The 15,565-nt window shown below is 48.0% G+C and overlaps 2 protein-coding genes across 2 annotated transcripts in view; one reads left to right on the top strand and one right to left on the bottom strand.

The window, feature by feature from the left end:
• The first annotated feature begins 5,174 nt into the window (after positions 1-5,174).
• On the top strand, positions 5,175-6,745 carry LOC308114918 (tumor necrosis factor-like). Its single transcript, XM_080472184.1, has 4 exons — positions 5,175-5,398; positions 5,477-5,522; positions 5,604-5,663; positions 6,069-6,745. The coding sequence occupies exons 1-4, from the start codon at positions 5,186-5,188 to the stop codon at positions 6,500-6,502; spliced, it is 753 nt and encodes a 250-aa protein (XP_080328310.1). The 5' UTR covers positions 5,175-5,185; the 3' UTR covers positions 6,503-6,745.
• Positions 6,746-7,749: 1,004 nt separating this feature from the next.
• The window catches only part of gabbr1a (gamma-aminobutyric acid (GABA) B receptor, 1a), a 33,652-nt gene continuing 25,836 nt past the window's right edge, over positions 7,750-15,565 (bottom strand). The window contains exons 16-21 of the mRNA XM_080471323.1: positions 13,531-13,641; positions 12,662-12,755; positions 12,291-12,418; positions 12,072-12,200; positions 11,386-11,529; positions 7,750-10,695 (exon numbers count right to left, since the gene is read on the bottom strand). Coding sequence (XP_080327449.1) covers positions 10,417-10,695; positions 11,386-11,529; positions 12,072-12,200; positions 12,291-12,418; positions 12,662-12,755; positions 13,531-13,641 — 885 coding nt within the window. The 3' untranslated portion in view covers positions 7,750-10,416. The remainder of the gene's footprint in view (positions 10,696-11,385; positions 11,530-12,071; positions 12,201-12,290; positions 12,419-12,661; positions 12,756-13,530; positions 13,642-15,565) is intronic.

Here is a 15,565-nt window from a genome sequence, read left to right as displayed (position 1 = left end):
AGTCCAGTACTTCCTTCCTTGCATCTCTATTGTTTCATCTTGTTGAATTTAACTGATTTAAAACCATAATGTGACTTTTTTTTGGCACATTGTTGTTGTGTTACTTCCTGCATTGGTGAAGTCTGGGTTATTTTCTGTTTCTCCTGTTGTGTTGTTTTCTGTCTGGTGCTTTTCAGTCGTTTGTTCTTCATCAGTCACCTTGTTATTGGGATGTTTGTGAGAGTGTGTGTGTGTGTGTGTGTGTGTGTGTGTGTGTGTGTGTGTGTGTGTGTGTGTGTGTGTGTGTGTGTGTGTGTGTGTGTGTGTGTGTGTGTGTTCTCTTCCACACCGTGGTGGAGGTTATTCCGGTGCTGTGTTGAGTCACAGCCACAGAACAGGAAGTCAAGGGTTTCGTCATCTTGAAATTATCCTGGGTGGGTCCTAATAATCCCTCCTATCTCCTTTCCTATCCACTTCTCCTTAACCCCCAAAGTGTTTAAGTGGCGGCCATGATAAGGAGCGTTGGAATTCTCACTAAGCTAAGGAAAGGAGGCTCAATGCTTCCTTTAGAACCTCCTTTAGCCTAGGAACCACCGATGCTTCCTTTAGAACCTCCTTTAGCCTAGGAACCACTGATGGTTCCTTTAGAACCTCCTTTAGCCTAGGAACCACCGATGCTTCCTTTAGAACCCCCTTTAGCCTAGGAACCACTGATACTTCCTTTACTATAGGAGACCAGCTCATGTTCCCCCACAATTCCTTGCGGCGACAACATTTAAAGGAACCCGCTCATCGGAGCGTTCAGGGAAACTCAGGACGACTGAAAAAGGAGCAGATCATGTTAGTTACCAAAGCAATGATCTGCCTAGAACAACTTGAAATCATCTAGAACCCAGATCCCAACTAGGAATGTTCTGGATGTTGTAGAACCAACACAGTAAAGTCCAGTTTTTGTGCAGCCTATTCTCACTCTTTTCTCTCACTCTCTATTCACTGGCAGCCGTTTCCCTTTAGTTCCTCTTTTCCTTTGATTTACATTCAAACCTTGAGATATGAGATGATATCAGAGGTTACAGCCTCGGGGGGAAGTTCGAGAAATCACCTTTTAGAAGTCCATTTTTCGACATTTTTAGTTTTTTCACCACAGCAGACGTCACTGACCTTCGCCGCCGTCGAATTATTAGTACGCCACCTAGTGGAAGTACGATCCGACGGTCACAACATCCTGATCGCCTTTCTCCTTTAGGGAGTCTCCTCACACCTTTTCTTAACGTCATCCAGGGGGTTAAGGAGAAGTGGATAGGAAAGCAGATAGGAGGGACTATTCGGAAGCTAGAATAAATGGAGTTTCCAGAAATCATCGTTAGCGGAGACCCGTAGCTGGTTTATGTGTAAATGTAATAAACTCAGAGAAATATCACAGTTTTTATTTTTAACACCGTGGCCTGAGAACTCTCACCTGAGAACTCAGTGGTTTGAGTCTTTACGCAGCAGGTGTCTTACCTTCCCTCGCCTTCCTCAGAATGCCTCCTTTGTTCTCCACCACCGGTCCAGAACCTGGACCTGGAACACAAACAATCGTACTTTATTATTAATTCAATTTCTAACAGCCACATAGAATAGCACTCAGTGGTAGCTGAGTACCAGAGTACCTGGAGGTACACACAGGGAGAACATGTAAACTCCACACAGAAAGGCCCTGAACTGTATATGAACCCGTGACCTTCTCGCTGTGAGGCGAGAGCACTCTCCAACTCCTCCTCTCCATCTCCTCCTCTACAGCTCCTCCTCGCCAACTCCTCCTCTCCAACTCCTCCTCTCCAACTCCTCCTCTCCATCTCCTCCTCTACAGCTCCTCCTCTCCTCCTCTACAGCTCCTCCTCTCCAACTCCTCCTCTACAACTCCTCCTCTCCAGGTTCTCCTCTTCATCTCCTCCTCTCCATCTCCTCCTCTACAGCTCCTCCTCTCCTCCTCTACAGCTCCTCCTCTCCAACTCCTCCTCTCCAACTCCTCCTCTCCATCTCCTCCTCTACAGCTCCTCCTCTCCTCCTCTACAGCTCCTCCTCTCCAACTCCTCCTCTCCAGGTTCTCCTCTCCAGCTTCTCCTCTCCATCTCCTCCTCTTTATCTCCTCCTCTTTATCTCCTCATCTTCAGCTCCTCCTCTCCAGCTCCTCCTCTCCAGGTTCTCCTTTCCATCTCCTCTTTATCTCCTCATCTTCAGCTCCTCCTCTTTATCTCCTCCTCTTTATCTCCTCATCTTCAGCTCCTCCTCTTTATCTCCTCATCTTCAGCTCCTCCTCCCCAGCTCCTCCTCTCCAGGTTCTCCCCTCCAGAACACTCCAGTGAGGTTTCAGGTGCAGAGCTTCTCCAATCTGGTTAGAGGAGGAATAGTTTGTGTCACGTTGTGTTGGTTTGTGTGTCTCTGCAGTGGCACTGTAGCAGTTTCTGTCTTTGTTTGGTCATGTTGTGTTTCAGGTTCAAAGCTCCCGGTGGTTTTGTGCGTCGCTGGAGCCCCGTCGCTGTGTTTGTGATTGTGAGTGTGACGAGAGGATCAGTGGTTTAGAGGAAGTTCAACGCGTCAGCATCAGCTGACTGTCAGGGGGAAACACTCCGGGAGAGGAAGTGATTGTCAGACTGTCAGAGGCGTGAAACTGAAAGTCTGAACGGCTGCTTGAGGTCGGAGAGAGATGAAGGTTGAACAGATGCTCAGAAACTTCTCAAAACTTTGCTGTGGGTTTGTCGTGGCTTCAGAAAAACCGAACGTGACCCAGAAGAGAAAATGTGGCAAAATCATCTGAAGCAATTTATCCACCTGGAAGTTAAGAGAATAAACAAAGACAAACATTTAAAACAATAAATATAATAGTTAGTTCTCATATAACTTTTTTTAAAAAGGAAAAATTACATTTTTAACAGCCACTCAAACTCAAGCCAAGGATCATTTCACAATGAATGAATAAACAAACAAACAAACAAACAAACAAACAAACAAACAAACAAACAAACAAACAAACAAACAAACAAACACACAAACAAACAAACAAACAAACAAACAAAACAAACAAACAAATAAATGTACCTGCCTCTTCAAATGCATTTCTTTCCGTTTTAATTTGGATGAACACATATATGTGCTAAACAGGAAACGTGAATGAAAAGAATTTTACATTTATAAATATGAAAAATGTTTTCCCACCGACACACCAAGGATTTTGTTTGTGTGTCATCCATCCATCCATCCATCCATCCATCCATCCATCCATCCATCCATCCATCCATCCATCCATCCATCCATCCATCCATCCATCCATCCATCCATCCTCTTCTCCCTCTTATCCGTTTCCGGGTCGCGGGGGTGTCAGTCTGAGCACCGTCACCCAGATCACATTGCACCCATTAAGAACCTTCCTGCGGGTGGAGAGCCCACGGGAAGGTGGCGCCCGGCGTAGGACATGAACCCTCTACCTTCAGATTGAGAGTCTCAAGAGAGAAAGAGAGAGTCTCTACCTACTGAGCGAGCCGCGGTGTTTGTGTGTCAGTTCTATTTAAATTTGTGTTTTGAACCATTTTGAATCTGAATAAACATTTGATCCACTAACAGATCAGAACCTGAGCGCCGTCTCAGATCGTCTCTATTGATCCTGAAAACCTTCGCTGAGCGTCCCCACTCTGCTGACTTAGCAGGAAACATCCATGGAAACACCCAAGAGTCAGGAGAATGAAACAGGTGCAAAGATTCACCAAACGACCACAAAGAGTCTCAGGAGCACAAAAAAATGACCTTAAGAGACACAAAACAGCCACAAAATGTCCCTAAAACACACAACAATGGTGCAAAATGACCCAGAAATAACAAATAACACCCTCAAATCACAACATAGAAAAAGACTTCAAAGTCAAAAACGTGACGACAAACAGACAGAAAGATTCAGATCCTTCATGAAACGATGCAAAATGACATAAAAACTAACAACACAGATCATCAGCGATGCAACAAGGCGACATGATGAGGAAACTTTCACTTCATCAACCAAAACAAGGAACACGAAAGGAAAAATGATCCTGAAAACACAAATCAGGAAGAACAAAATAAACAATGAATGATGAAAGGACGGCAAAAATCCAAAAAACGAAAAGAAAGATTGAAATCTACAGAAAAAATCCTGGAGAAAGAAAACAGAAACAAAACACAAACAGTCTGGTCAGGGTCCGAGTCCGAGTCCGAGTCCGGGTCCGGGTCCGGGTCCGGGTCCGGGTCCGGGTCCGGGTCAGGGTCAGGGTCAAAGTCCGAGTCCGAGTCCGAGTCCGAGTCCGAGTCCGAGTCCAGGTGCGGGTCAGGGTCAAAGTCCGAGTCCGAGTCCGAGTCAGAGTCAGAGTCAGAGTCAGAGTTAGGGTCAGGGGTCAAGATCAGGGGTCAGGGTCAAAGTCAGATTTAAGGTCACTGTCAGGGTCAGGGGTCAAGATCAGGGGTCAGGATCAGGGGTCAGGATCAAAGTCAGGGTCAAAGTCCGATTTAAGGTCAGGGTCAGGGGTCAAGATCAGGGGTCAGGGTCAAAGTCAGATTTAAGGTCACTGTCAGGGTCAGGGGTCAAGATCAGGGGTCAGGATCAAAGTCAGAGTTAGGGTCAAAGTCAGGGGTTAACTTTGGCATCAGCTCTTGTCGTCCAGCAGTTTGCCTGAAAACGTCTCTGAGGTTTGTGACGTCCCTCCAGCTCGAGGAATCAGAGTAAAAAGTGAAACTGGAACTTGAACGATGTCGCTGGATTTTCTCCACATTTTCTTTTTCCTTCTTTCAAACTTTCTTCTTTTTCAACTCGGCCGAAAAGTGAAACGTTTTTAGTTTCACGTCAGTAAACAAATCTCCTAATGAACCGTGAAGATTCTGCTTCCTGTTTCCTTTACGCTCATCTGAGAGAGTGTGTGTGTGTGTGTGTGTGTGTGTGTGTGTGTGTGTGTGTGTGTGTGTGTGTGTGTGTGTGTTCACAGTGAGTTTTTCTTTATTTAAAATAATGTCTCGAGTCACCTGTGACCAGAACAGATGCAAGTGTGTTTCCCTCTGCTCTGCTTTGCACCTCCTCCCTCCTCCTCCCTCCTCCTCCCTCCTCCTCCCTCCTCTGTTTCATGGTGACCTCACTGGACTTCCCCTCCAGCAGTGTCCTATAAATCGTGGCTCAGCAGCAGACATTCACTCAGAGCAAAGCAGGATGGTGGCGTACAGGACGGCGGATGGCGAGGAGGGGGGGGCGCTGGCGTACAGGACGGCGGGCGGCGAGGAGGGGGGGGTGGTGTCCTTCGTGGAGAAGAAGTGGTCTGCAGACTGGATGTGGAAGGTCTCCGGGGCTCTGCTCCTTCTGGTGGCTCTCTGTTTGGCAGCCCTTTTCTTCACCTGGCACTTCACTGGACGACTGGACGTCATGGTGAGGAGCTGCTCCACCTCCACTAGAACCTCCACTAGAACCTCCACCAGCCTAACCAGCCTGTCTCTTCTCCTGCAGAACCAGGCCAGCCGAACGCAGGCGCAGAGCAGCTCTGCCACGACAGGTGAAACCAGGCTCCGGTGCTTCACGCTCCTCTTCTTCAGTGGTATTTTATTCACACCAGCTTTCCTTTGTTCCGTCTCAGATCCACACGGCACGCTGATCCAAATCGGCAGCGGCGCCAAGGCAGCCATCCACCTGGAAGGTGAGAGCTGGAGGGAAGCAACTCTTTCACACTTTCAAACCTCAAGCTGCAGGTCGGTTCTGTTTGTTCAGAAGCTGCAGGTCGGTTCTGTTTGTTCAGAAGCTGCAGGTCGGTTCTGTTTGTTCAGAAGCTGCAGGTCGGTTCTGTTTGTCCGACAGTCTCATTGTTCATAGCAGAACCAGATACAACGTTCAGACTGAAGCTGAATTTAGAATCGGTTTTCTTCAGCGATCAGCCTCGAATCTCTCACATTCAGACTTTTGACCTGAATCAAGTTGAGTTCTGATTCCTCGACCAGGGTGAACCACTTCTGGACTGTGACCAGCAGAACCAGATGTTCTGGGCTGTGAATGAGCAGCAGGAGGTCTATTTCAGGTACTCAGTCTTTTATTCATGTCTTTCCAGGGAGTGATGACGGCGATGGCGGTGGCCTGCAGCTGCAGTGGAGGAAGGATCAGGGCCAGGCGTTTGACCAGGGCGGCTTCAGGCTGTCCAACAACAGCATCGTGGTCCCGCAGACCGGCTTGTACTTCGTCTACAGTCAGGCGTCATTCAGGGTGTCCTGCGGCACCGGCAGCGCTCCCACGCCGCTCAGCCACCGCGTCTGGCGCTACTCGGACTCGGTGGGCAGCCGAGCGTCGCTGATGAGCGCCGTGCGGTCGGCGTGCCAGAGCCAGGCTCCGGACGCCTTCAGGGACGGACGCGGCTGGTACACCGCTGTCTACCTGGGCGCCGTCTTCCAGCTGCAGCGCGGCGACCGCCTGTGGACCGAGACCAGCCCGCTGGCCCAGCTGGAGACCGACGAGGGCAAGACCTTCTTCGGGGTGTTCGCCCTCTGAGCCGCAGGTCGGAGGACCAGGTTCGTCGCCACGGCGACGGAGCAACGTTTCAATCTCAGTGGAGATCCAAGCATCTTAAACTGTAACAGTTTAACAGTGTAACAGTCACTTCCTGTTTTATCTGACCTGTGTGTGTCTGTGTGTGTGTTACAACCTTTGTGTATTTATTTGTATTTATTTGTATTTAAATCGAATATTCAGTAGAGTCTATTTATACAATTTGTTAATAAAATGTCAAAAATGTACCTGAACTGGATTAAAACACCCCCCCCCACACACACACACACACACACACACACACACACACAGAGAGAATACTTCCTCTGTGAGCTCACTCAGCGTTTGGGGGAATTTCCTGCTTTTCTTCTTTGAGTCTTGCTGAGTGTTGTCAGGTGGAGCCGCAGCCCAGAGCGGGTTTTCCCCGCCGCCACCACCGCCTCTCACACACTGCTGACAATCGTGTGTGTGTGTGTGTGTGTGTGTGTGTGTGTGTGTGTGTGTGTGTGTGTGTGTGTGTGTGTGTGTGTGTGTGTGTGTGTGTGTGTGTGTGTGTGTTCACTGGTTTCAAGCATCCAGATCTTTCACAGACTGATTACGACTCAACATCTGAGTGGAAACAGATCAAATGACGTCCAGCTTCTCTTTCGTCTCCTGCAGAAAAAACTGTTTTAACAAGCATCATTTCCATTTCCAATATCTCTTTGTTATTTTCTTTAATGTCTTAAGCAGCTAAAGAACGACTTCTTCCAGATGACGATCCCTGATAACTTCCCACGTTCAACAAAAATCTCAACATCTGAGAGAAGAAACTCAACATCAGTAAAACGAGACGTCAAAGGATATTTACTGAACTTTACAGGTTGAAAAAAGGGGGAGTAGAGGGAGGAGCAAGGAGAGGAGGAGGAGGAGGAAGAGGAGAGGAGAAGGAAGACAAGAGTAGGAGGAAGGAGAGAAGCAGGAGGAGGACGAAGAGGAGGAGGAAGAGGAGAAAGAAGAGGAGGAGGAGGAAGAGGAGGCTGTCACAGCTGTTTCATTCTTTGCCCACAAACAGCGGAAACATTCAGAGTCGATTTGTCTTGTTTACAGAAACCTCCAGTCATTGTCCTGCAGCTGGACTCGTCATGTGACCTGGTCTGACCTCTGACCCCTGCAGACGGGCACCAGGTCACAGAGGAGCACTGCTGACCTCTAGTGGACACGGTCTACACACACACACATTTATTAGAATCATGACTGAAACTCAGAATCTCAGTGGAAAAAAAAACAAGTATTTTATTTAGACTCATATATATTTGCGTACACATACTCTGAAATATATCAACATTTAAAGAGTTTAGATATAGTGAATACAAAGATCCCCAAATCCTGTAGAGTATTATAATAGATGTGCAAGATAATAGAACATTTTCTAAATGATTTCTGCATTCATATGTTACACTGATCCCGCCCACAACTACAGTAATAAATATGGCCGATTCATTCGTTCACAAGTTAGCGCTGTCCGAGACGCCGTCCTGCCGGCCCTGAGCGAGGAAAGTCTCTTCTCGTGAATAAAGAGGAAGTGTGAGTGGAGAGTGTCTCTCCTGCTCCTGAAGCTGCTGTTGGAACATCTGGAATTAAATATTCCTCCAGATTAACTGCTGGCCGAACACAGGAAGTCTCCTGACGTCACTTCCTCCTTCACAACCAATCCCAACGCCTGCAAATCAAAACAAACCCGGAGCGTCTCCCCATGTGGGCAAACGTGAAAAACTAAAACATGACTAAAAAAAAAAAGAAAAAAAAAAAAAGAACAAGATGGTTTGAGAGTCGGACACGTTAACAGGTATAAAAACTGTGCTTTCTCTGGTAGCCTGCAGGGGGAGCCCTCATACAAACCCCACGTCTCACAGGAAGTGTCTGGTTACACGCTGAACAAGAACGTCTCCGTTTCCTCCCGACGGACACACGCAAAGCCAAAACTTTGAGAAAATGAGCGATCGTCGTACGTCGTCAGCGGCATTTAGTCGTCACGTAAAGAAAACAGAACAGCCAGGAATTACTTTCAGAGTCAAACGTTTTGAGCGCAGATATTTCTCAAAATATATTCTCCTCATTTCAAAAGGAAATAAATCTGAATATTTACGATTACTTTCAGACATTTTAGGCTTCCTTTTCAAACGGTGTTCATGTTACATTTTGCAGTTACCGATTACAGTTACTGAAGTCTCAGGTAACTTGTTGATCATTGATCAAAACAGTCCCATAGTTTCAGTTATCATCCTGCTCACAGACCACTGTTAGCTTTAGCATAGCTGCTATGTTCCATTCCTGTTCACTGAACATTATTAGCATTAGCATAGCTGCTATGTTTGTCCCGTTCACTGAACATTATCAACATTAGCATAGCTGCTATGTTCCAGTCCTGTTCACAGAGTATTACTTGCTTTAGCATATCTGCTATCCATCTCTCCCATACTCACTTGGCAGACTGTTAGCATTAACAGTAGCATAGCAGATATTCCCCAGCCCGCACTCATAGCCCATTGCTAGCATTAAAATTTGCATAGCAGCTACATGCCGTTCCTGCTCATCAGGCTAACTGAGCCTCTTGTGAGAATTAACGTTAGCAGACCAGCGATTTTGTAATATTAGCTTTAGCATTGTTAACATTACATTGCTGCTCTGCTCACTTAGCTCACTGGGCTACTACCATTAGCACAGCTGCTACCGTTACTCTGCTCACCGCACCAACTGTTTTAGCATTAACATTAGCATAGCCACTGCTATTACTCCGTTTGCTAAACCAACCGTGTTAGCATTAGCATCGGTTCAGTTTCATAGCCCGTCAGTCTGTTTTCTCCTCAGAAAAAGCGGCGACGATACAAGAGGAAGGAAGAGACGAAGGAAGAGACGAAGGAAGAGACGAAGGAAGAGATGAAGGAAGAGATGAAGGAAGAGACGAAGGAAGGGACGAAGGAAGGGACGAAGGAAGGGACGAAGGAAGGGGGATTTGTCGGAGGGCTGCTGCTCTGCGGAACACACAACATAAGTCTGAGAAAATACTTTGTAAAACATCTTGAAAAACTATAAAAATTGTCCTTTTATATCAGCGAGCGTTTCTCCTGCTGGCTCTACCCTCCCCTGGGGTTAAACGGGGGCCCTCTGGGTCAGTCGTGGGGGGCTCAGGGTCAGTCAAGGTTAGTCGGGGTCACCTGGGGGGGATTCCTCAGGGTCACCCAGGGTCAGTCACAGTCACTCGGGGGGGATTCCTCATGGTCACCCAGGGTCAGTCACGGTCACTCGGGGGGGATTCCTCAGGGTCACCCAAGGTCAGTCACAGTCACTCGGGGGGATTCCTCAGGGTCAGTTGTGGTATTAAATTGCACACACACACATGCATTAAGCTCCCTGGCCTCTAACTCATTATGGCTATTGGATAAAGCACATTGTCACTTTGTGGTGAAACTTAGTTCCACATGGCCAAAACCCCAGAACAAACCCCAGAACAAACTCCAGAACAAAACCCCAGAACAAAACCCGCACGCTGCTTTTTGTAAATCTGCACGACTTTCCTGAAAGTAAACAAAGAACAGAACGACGACTGCGTGACGAAACAGCTCAAATATTACAGAACGATAGAAATCACCATGACGGCCGGGGCTCCGCCCACCGGAGGCGGAGCCAGACTGTGAGACCCGACAGCAAACAACAAACACAAACGGCCCGCCTTCAGGCCGGGGGCCCGCTGGAGGGGAGGGGTGATTAGTGTGTGTGGGGGGGTCCGGTTGTCTGGGATGTGAGGGTGTCGACCTGTGCAGCGCCCCCTCGTGGTAGACAGTGTCACTACACCGATGTGCTGGTCGCCCAGAAACTAATTGAACGTCACAGTGTGCCTCCTGTGTGCAGGGTGCCCCCCGCCCCGTGCCCCCCCGTTACTTGTAGAGCAGGGGGATCTGGCTGTTGTGGCAGTGGTTGCGGCTCATCTTGCTGTCGGCCGGGTAAAGGCTGGACGAGTTGGAGAAGGACGGCGGCAGCGAGTGGTTGTCCGTGGTGGGGTAACCGGGGGGGGGGAGCAGGGACTTGGGGTCTGGCTGGGAGGATGGCGGGGGGGCATTGTGGTTCTGGTTCTGGCCCCCCGAGGGGCGGCGGCGGCTGCGCAGCGCCTGACGCTCGGCAAGCTGGTTACGGAGCGCCGACACCCGCTCTTCTTTCTGTAAACATGATGGAGGGGTTGAGTCAGCAGCGGGGGGGTGGGGTTTGGGGGGTCTCAGGAAGCCCCCGCAAGATCAAACTTCCTCCACAGGTTTAATTTCTGCTTGAGTCTCGTTTACACAACGTTTCAAGTGAAAACGAATCATTTTGCCTGAAACTGTTTCGCCGTTACATTTTATAATCTGCTACATTTTATAATCTGTGACAATTTATAATGTAACAGATTTTAAAATGTAACGGATCATAAAATGTAACGGATCATAAAATCTGTTACATTTTATCGTTTCAGTTCGTCTCTGTTACACTAAGAATCACATCCCAATAAAACAATGTCTGTTTTAATAAAATTAATTTTAACCTCATTTATTTCTTTTATTCTTGATTTCCTGTCAAAAGACCCCCACCCCCCAACTGCCCCACCTCCTTCTGTTCTGTTTTATTGGATCCATTCATTTATTTTGAGTTTATTATTAAGTTTGAGTCTAAAATTCTTTTGATCCAATTTCTCCTTGACTCAATTATGTCTGTCTTTCTTTCTTTCTTTACTGAGTGAGTGAGTGAGTGAGTGAGTGAGTGAGTGAGTGAGTGAGTGAGTGAGTGAGTGAGTGAGTGAGTGAGTGAGTGAGTGAGTGAGTGAGTGAGTGAGTGAGTGAGTGAGTGAGTGAGTGAGTGGTGAGTGAGTCCCTCACCTCCTGGATGATCTTCTGCAGCTCTCGGTTCTCCCGCTCCAGCTGCCTGGATTTCTCCTCGTCGTTGTTGTTGGTGGACGATCCGGTCTTCAGGGTGTCCTGCTGCTCTGACTGCCACTCGCCACGCGTGATGAGGCGCCGCATCTGAACACAGTCAGACGTTCACCACACGGTTCACCGAGTCACAACCAGCACATGTTGAAACGAATCTCAGAAAAAGACAAAACATCAAGTTTTGTTCCTCCAGACTGGCTGAACTGGTTGGTTGATTGATTGATTGATCTGATTGAAGGTTCCATCCTTTGTTTTCTTTTAAAGCTTCAAAGCAGCTCAGAGAAAAGAATCAGCTTATTTTAACAAACAGATGAAAATGTGTTTTTAGTTTTAATATTTTCACTCTTCATGTTTAATGTTTTCTTCTTCTGGAGTTTTCTCAGCTGTTTTAATGTTGTAAAGTTTTAATGTTTACTGTGTTTCAAGAGGATTATTTGATTGAAGGTTATCAAAATGTTCCAGACTGAGTAACTGCTGCCACCTGATGGATGGGAGGGGAACTACTGGGCTTAAAACCTCAAACTCAACCTGAACTTTTGTTTCTGTGAACGTCCCTTGTTCTGCTGGTCTAAAGCCAGACCCAAACCCAGACCCAGACCCAGGCCGCTGGTCTAAGCGAGGCGCCGGTTCACCTTGGGAACAAACAGAACCACCAAGGTGATGTAGGCCGAGAAGACGACGGCGAGCGCAGCGAAGGCAAAGGAGGCGTCCTGCTGCGAGGACAGGATCATGGTGACTGGGGCCGTGATGAGGCACAGGACCTGCAGTTGGACCGGGACAGACGACATTATGAGGACCAGAGAATCCAGACCAGGATCTAGACCCAGGTCCAGGAGGAGGTCTTCACTCACAGCCACGTTGTAAATCGCCATGCCGACGGCTCGGTGGTCGTTGATCTTTTCTGTAGAAACTGACTTTGTCTCGTAGGCCAGAAAAATACCGAGAAGCAGCAGGAGACCTTTATAACCATAAACCACACCTGATGGGGGGGGGGGGGGGGGGGTCAGCAGGTTATTTCAGTAAAAACATTCAGAATGTAAAATGTTGGTGGATAAAAAACTTCTGATGAATCATCACATCACAGTGTGTGTGTGTGTGTGTGTGTGTGTGTGTGTGTGTGTGTGTGTGTGTGTGTGTGTGTGTGTGTGTGTGTGTGTGTGTGTGTGTGTGTGTGTGTGTGTGTGTGTGTGTGTGTGTGTGTGTGTGTGTGTGTGTGTGTTACCCAGCCAGGTGTTCATCTTCTCAGAGTTGCAGTGTTCGAGCAGCGGCTGAATTAAAACGTCCAAATCTTCTTTAGGAGCCTCCCGAGTGAACTTCTGCTCTCATGGTGGATGGAGGGATAGAGTGGTGGAGGGACGGAGGGATGAGGAGCAGAAGGATGGAGGAATAGAGGGGTGGAGGAATGGGAAGTGGAGGGGTGGAGGAGTGGAGGGATGAGGGGTGGAGGAATAGAGGAGTGGAATGATGGAGGGATGGAGGGGTGGAGAGGTTGAGTGGGCGGATGGAGGGGTGGATTGGAGGGATGGAGGAGTGGAGGGGTGGAGGGATGGAGGAGTAGATGGGTGGAGTGGAGGGATGGAGGGATAGAGGGACGGAGGGATGGAGGAGTAGAGGGACAGATTGATAGAGGGATGCAAAAAGAGAGATGATAAAAATAGATGAGACAGCAGAGAAAGTGCAGAGTCAGCAGAAACCCTGGTGACTGCAGCTGATCCTCTGGAGTAAACAGTGTGTGTGTGTGTGTGTGTGTGTGTGTGTGTGTGTGTGTGTGTGTGTGTGGTGTGTTGTGTGTGTGTGTGTGTGTGTGTGTGTGTCTACTAAAGAAAGAAACTGCTTTAATCATAATTTTTATTTGAACTTTTTTAAGTGTCACAGATTTTAAATCGATCATTAAAACCATGCATCTCCTCTCTCTCTCTCTCTCTCTCTCTCTCTCTCTCTCTCTCTCTCTCTCTCTCTCTCTCTCTCTCTCTCTCTCTCTCTCTCTCTCTCTCTCTCTCTCTCTCTCTCTCTCTCTCTCTCTCTCTCTCTCTCTCTCTCTCTCTCTCTCTCTCTCCTCTCTCTCTCTCTCCTCTCTCTCCTCTCTCTCACCTCCACCGTGATGTGCAGTGGATCCACGATCTGCCAGATCATGAGCGACAGGAAGTCCACAGCCAGCAGCAGCCCCACCGTGGCATACAGTTTCCATGGCTCCAGATGTTGCTGCAAACAAACACAAAGGCTCCTATGTTTATTATAATGTTGTTATAATGGTTGTTTTAGCTGTAATTATACTGGTTATCATGTTCTGTAATGTTATTACAATGGTTATAATAGTTATGATGTTATTAAAATGTTATCATGGTTGTGATATGGTATGATATGATAATTTGTAACTTATGTTAAAATGGTTCTGATAGTGTTGTTATGATAGTTATTACAATGTTATTATAATGGTCATTGCATACTATAATGGTAATTATAATGTCATTATAATAGTTATTAGAATGTTGTTATAATGGTTATTACTGAATTATTATCGCGCACACACACACACACACACACACACACACACACACACACACACACACACACACACACACACACACACACACACACACACACACACACACACACACACACACACACACACACCACACACACACACACACACACACACACACACACACACACACACACACACACACACACACACACACACACACACACACACACACACACAGAGTCATCTCTATCCAAGGGCGTCTGCTCTACAAACAAAGACAAAGCACCAGGACAAACCGTGTGACAGGCGTGTGTTTTCTGTGTGTGTGTGTGTGTGTGTGTGTGTGTGTGTGTGTGTGTGTGCTGCAGTGTCCTCTGAGATGTTGCAGCTCTCATGCAGACAGTTTCCTGTGTGAGCATTCTGAATCGTCCAAACAGGAAACAACCTCAATGAGCTTCTCTCTCTCCCTGCCTCCTTCTCTCTCCTCCCTCCCTCCCTCCCCTCCCCTCCCTCCCTCCCTCCCTCCCTCCCTGCCTCCTTCTCTCTCTCCCTCCCTCCCTCCCTCCCTGCTCCTTCTCTCTCTCCCCTCCCTCCCTCCCTCCCCTCCATCCATCATCCTCTCCTCGCCGTGGCTCCCTCCAGGCCACCATGTTGAGCAGCGCAGCAGTGAGTAAAGTGAAATGAAGATAAAGCAGGTTCCAGTCCTGAGCCTCTCTTCGCTGCAGCTCCGTGGAAAATCATTTGAAAAGCCTCTTTTTCTCTCCTCCATTTGTGAAACTTTAAAGACTCGTGCAGCTCTCTGGCAAATTGCCCTTCTGTGGACAAGCACAGAGTTGAAAGTCGACCCGATTCGTCGAGCTTTGGCTCCAATAATAAACCCTGAAGGTCGGATTTCTGCCAGGAACTTTAATACTCATCCATATTCATTAATACTCAGAAACTTCATCGCTGCTTCTTCTGATTTGGTCTCAGAGTCTCACAGCAGAGCAGCTCCAGGACAGAGAGGAGGGAACAACATGTGCATGCTCAGCAACATGCACGCTCCTACACGTGCACGCTCAGCAACACACACGCTCCTACACGTGCACGCTCATCAGCATGCATGCTCATCCACGTGTACGTTCATGGACACAAACAACCAGATTTGTGCTCGTAAACATACACGCATTAACAAACACATGCACAGTCGGAAATACGCGCACGCTCCTTAACACATGCACGCTCCTAAAACCGTGCACGCTCCTGAAGCTGCAGCATGTGGTTGTGACTTATTGGCTCCCCAGAGCTGCTTCTCTTTCTGCAGGTTGCTTCTCTTGCTGCAGGTTGCTGCTGTTGCAGGTTGCTGCTGTTGCAGGTTGCTGCTGTGATGTGCTTCCCCGGAGCTGCATGTGCTTCTTGTAGTCATGTGTCGGAGTCTAATCAGTGTGTCCAACTCTCTTGACCTCAGTGTGGTGGAGGTGGAGGATGGAGGGATGTGGAGGTAGAGGGAGGTGGAGGATGGTGGAGGTGGAGGATGTAGGAGGTGGAGGTAGAGGTAGAGGGAGGTGGAGGATGGAGGGAGGTGGAGGTAGAGGGAGGTGGAGGATGGTGGAGGTGGAGGTGGAGGATGGAGGGTGGTGGAGAACGATGTGCTGTGGCCTC

This window comes from Lipophrys pholis (genome assembly GCF_963383615.2).
Source record: "Lipophrys pholis genome assembly, chromosome: 9".
In the NCBI taxonomy this organism is placed as follows: Eukaryota; Metazoa; Chordata; class Actinopteri; order Blenniiformes; family Blenniidae; genus Lipophrys; species Lipophrys pholis.
Note: the sequence above shows the minus strand (reverse complement) of the source record. Positions and strands in the feature narration are given on the sequence as shown.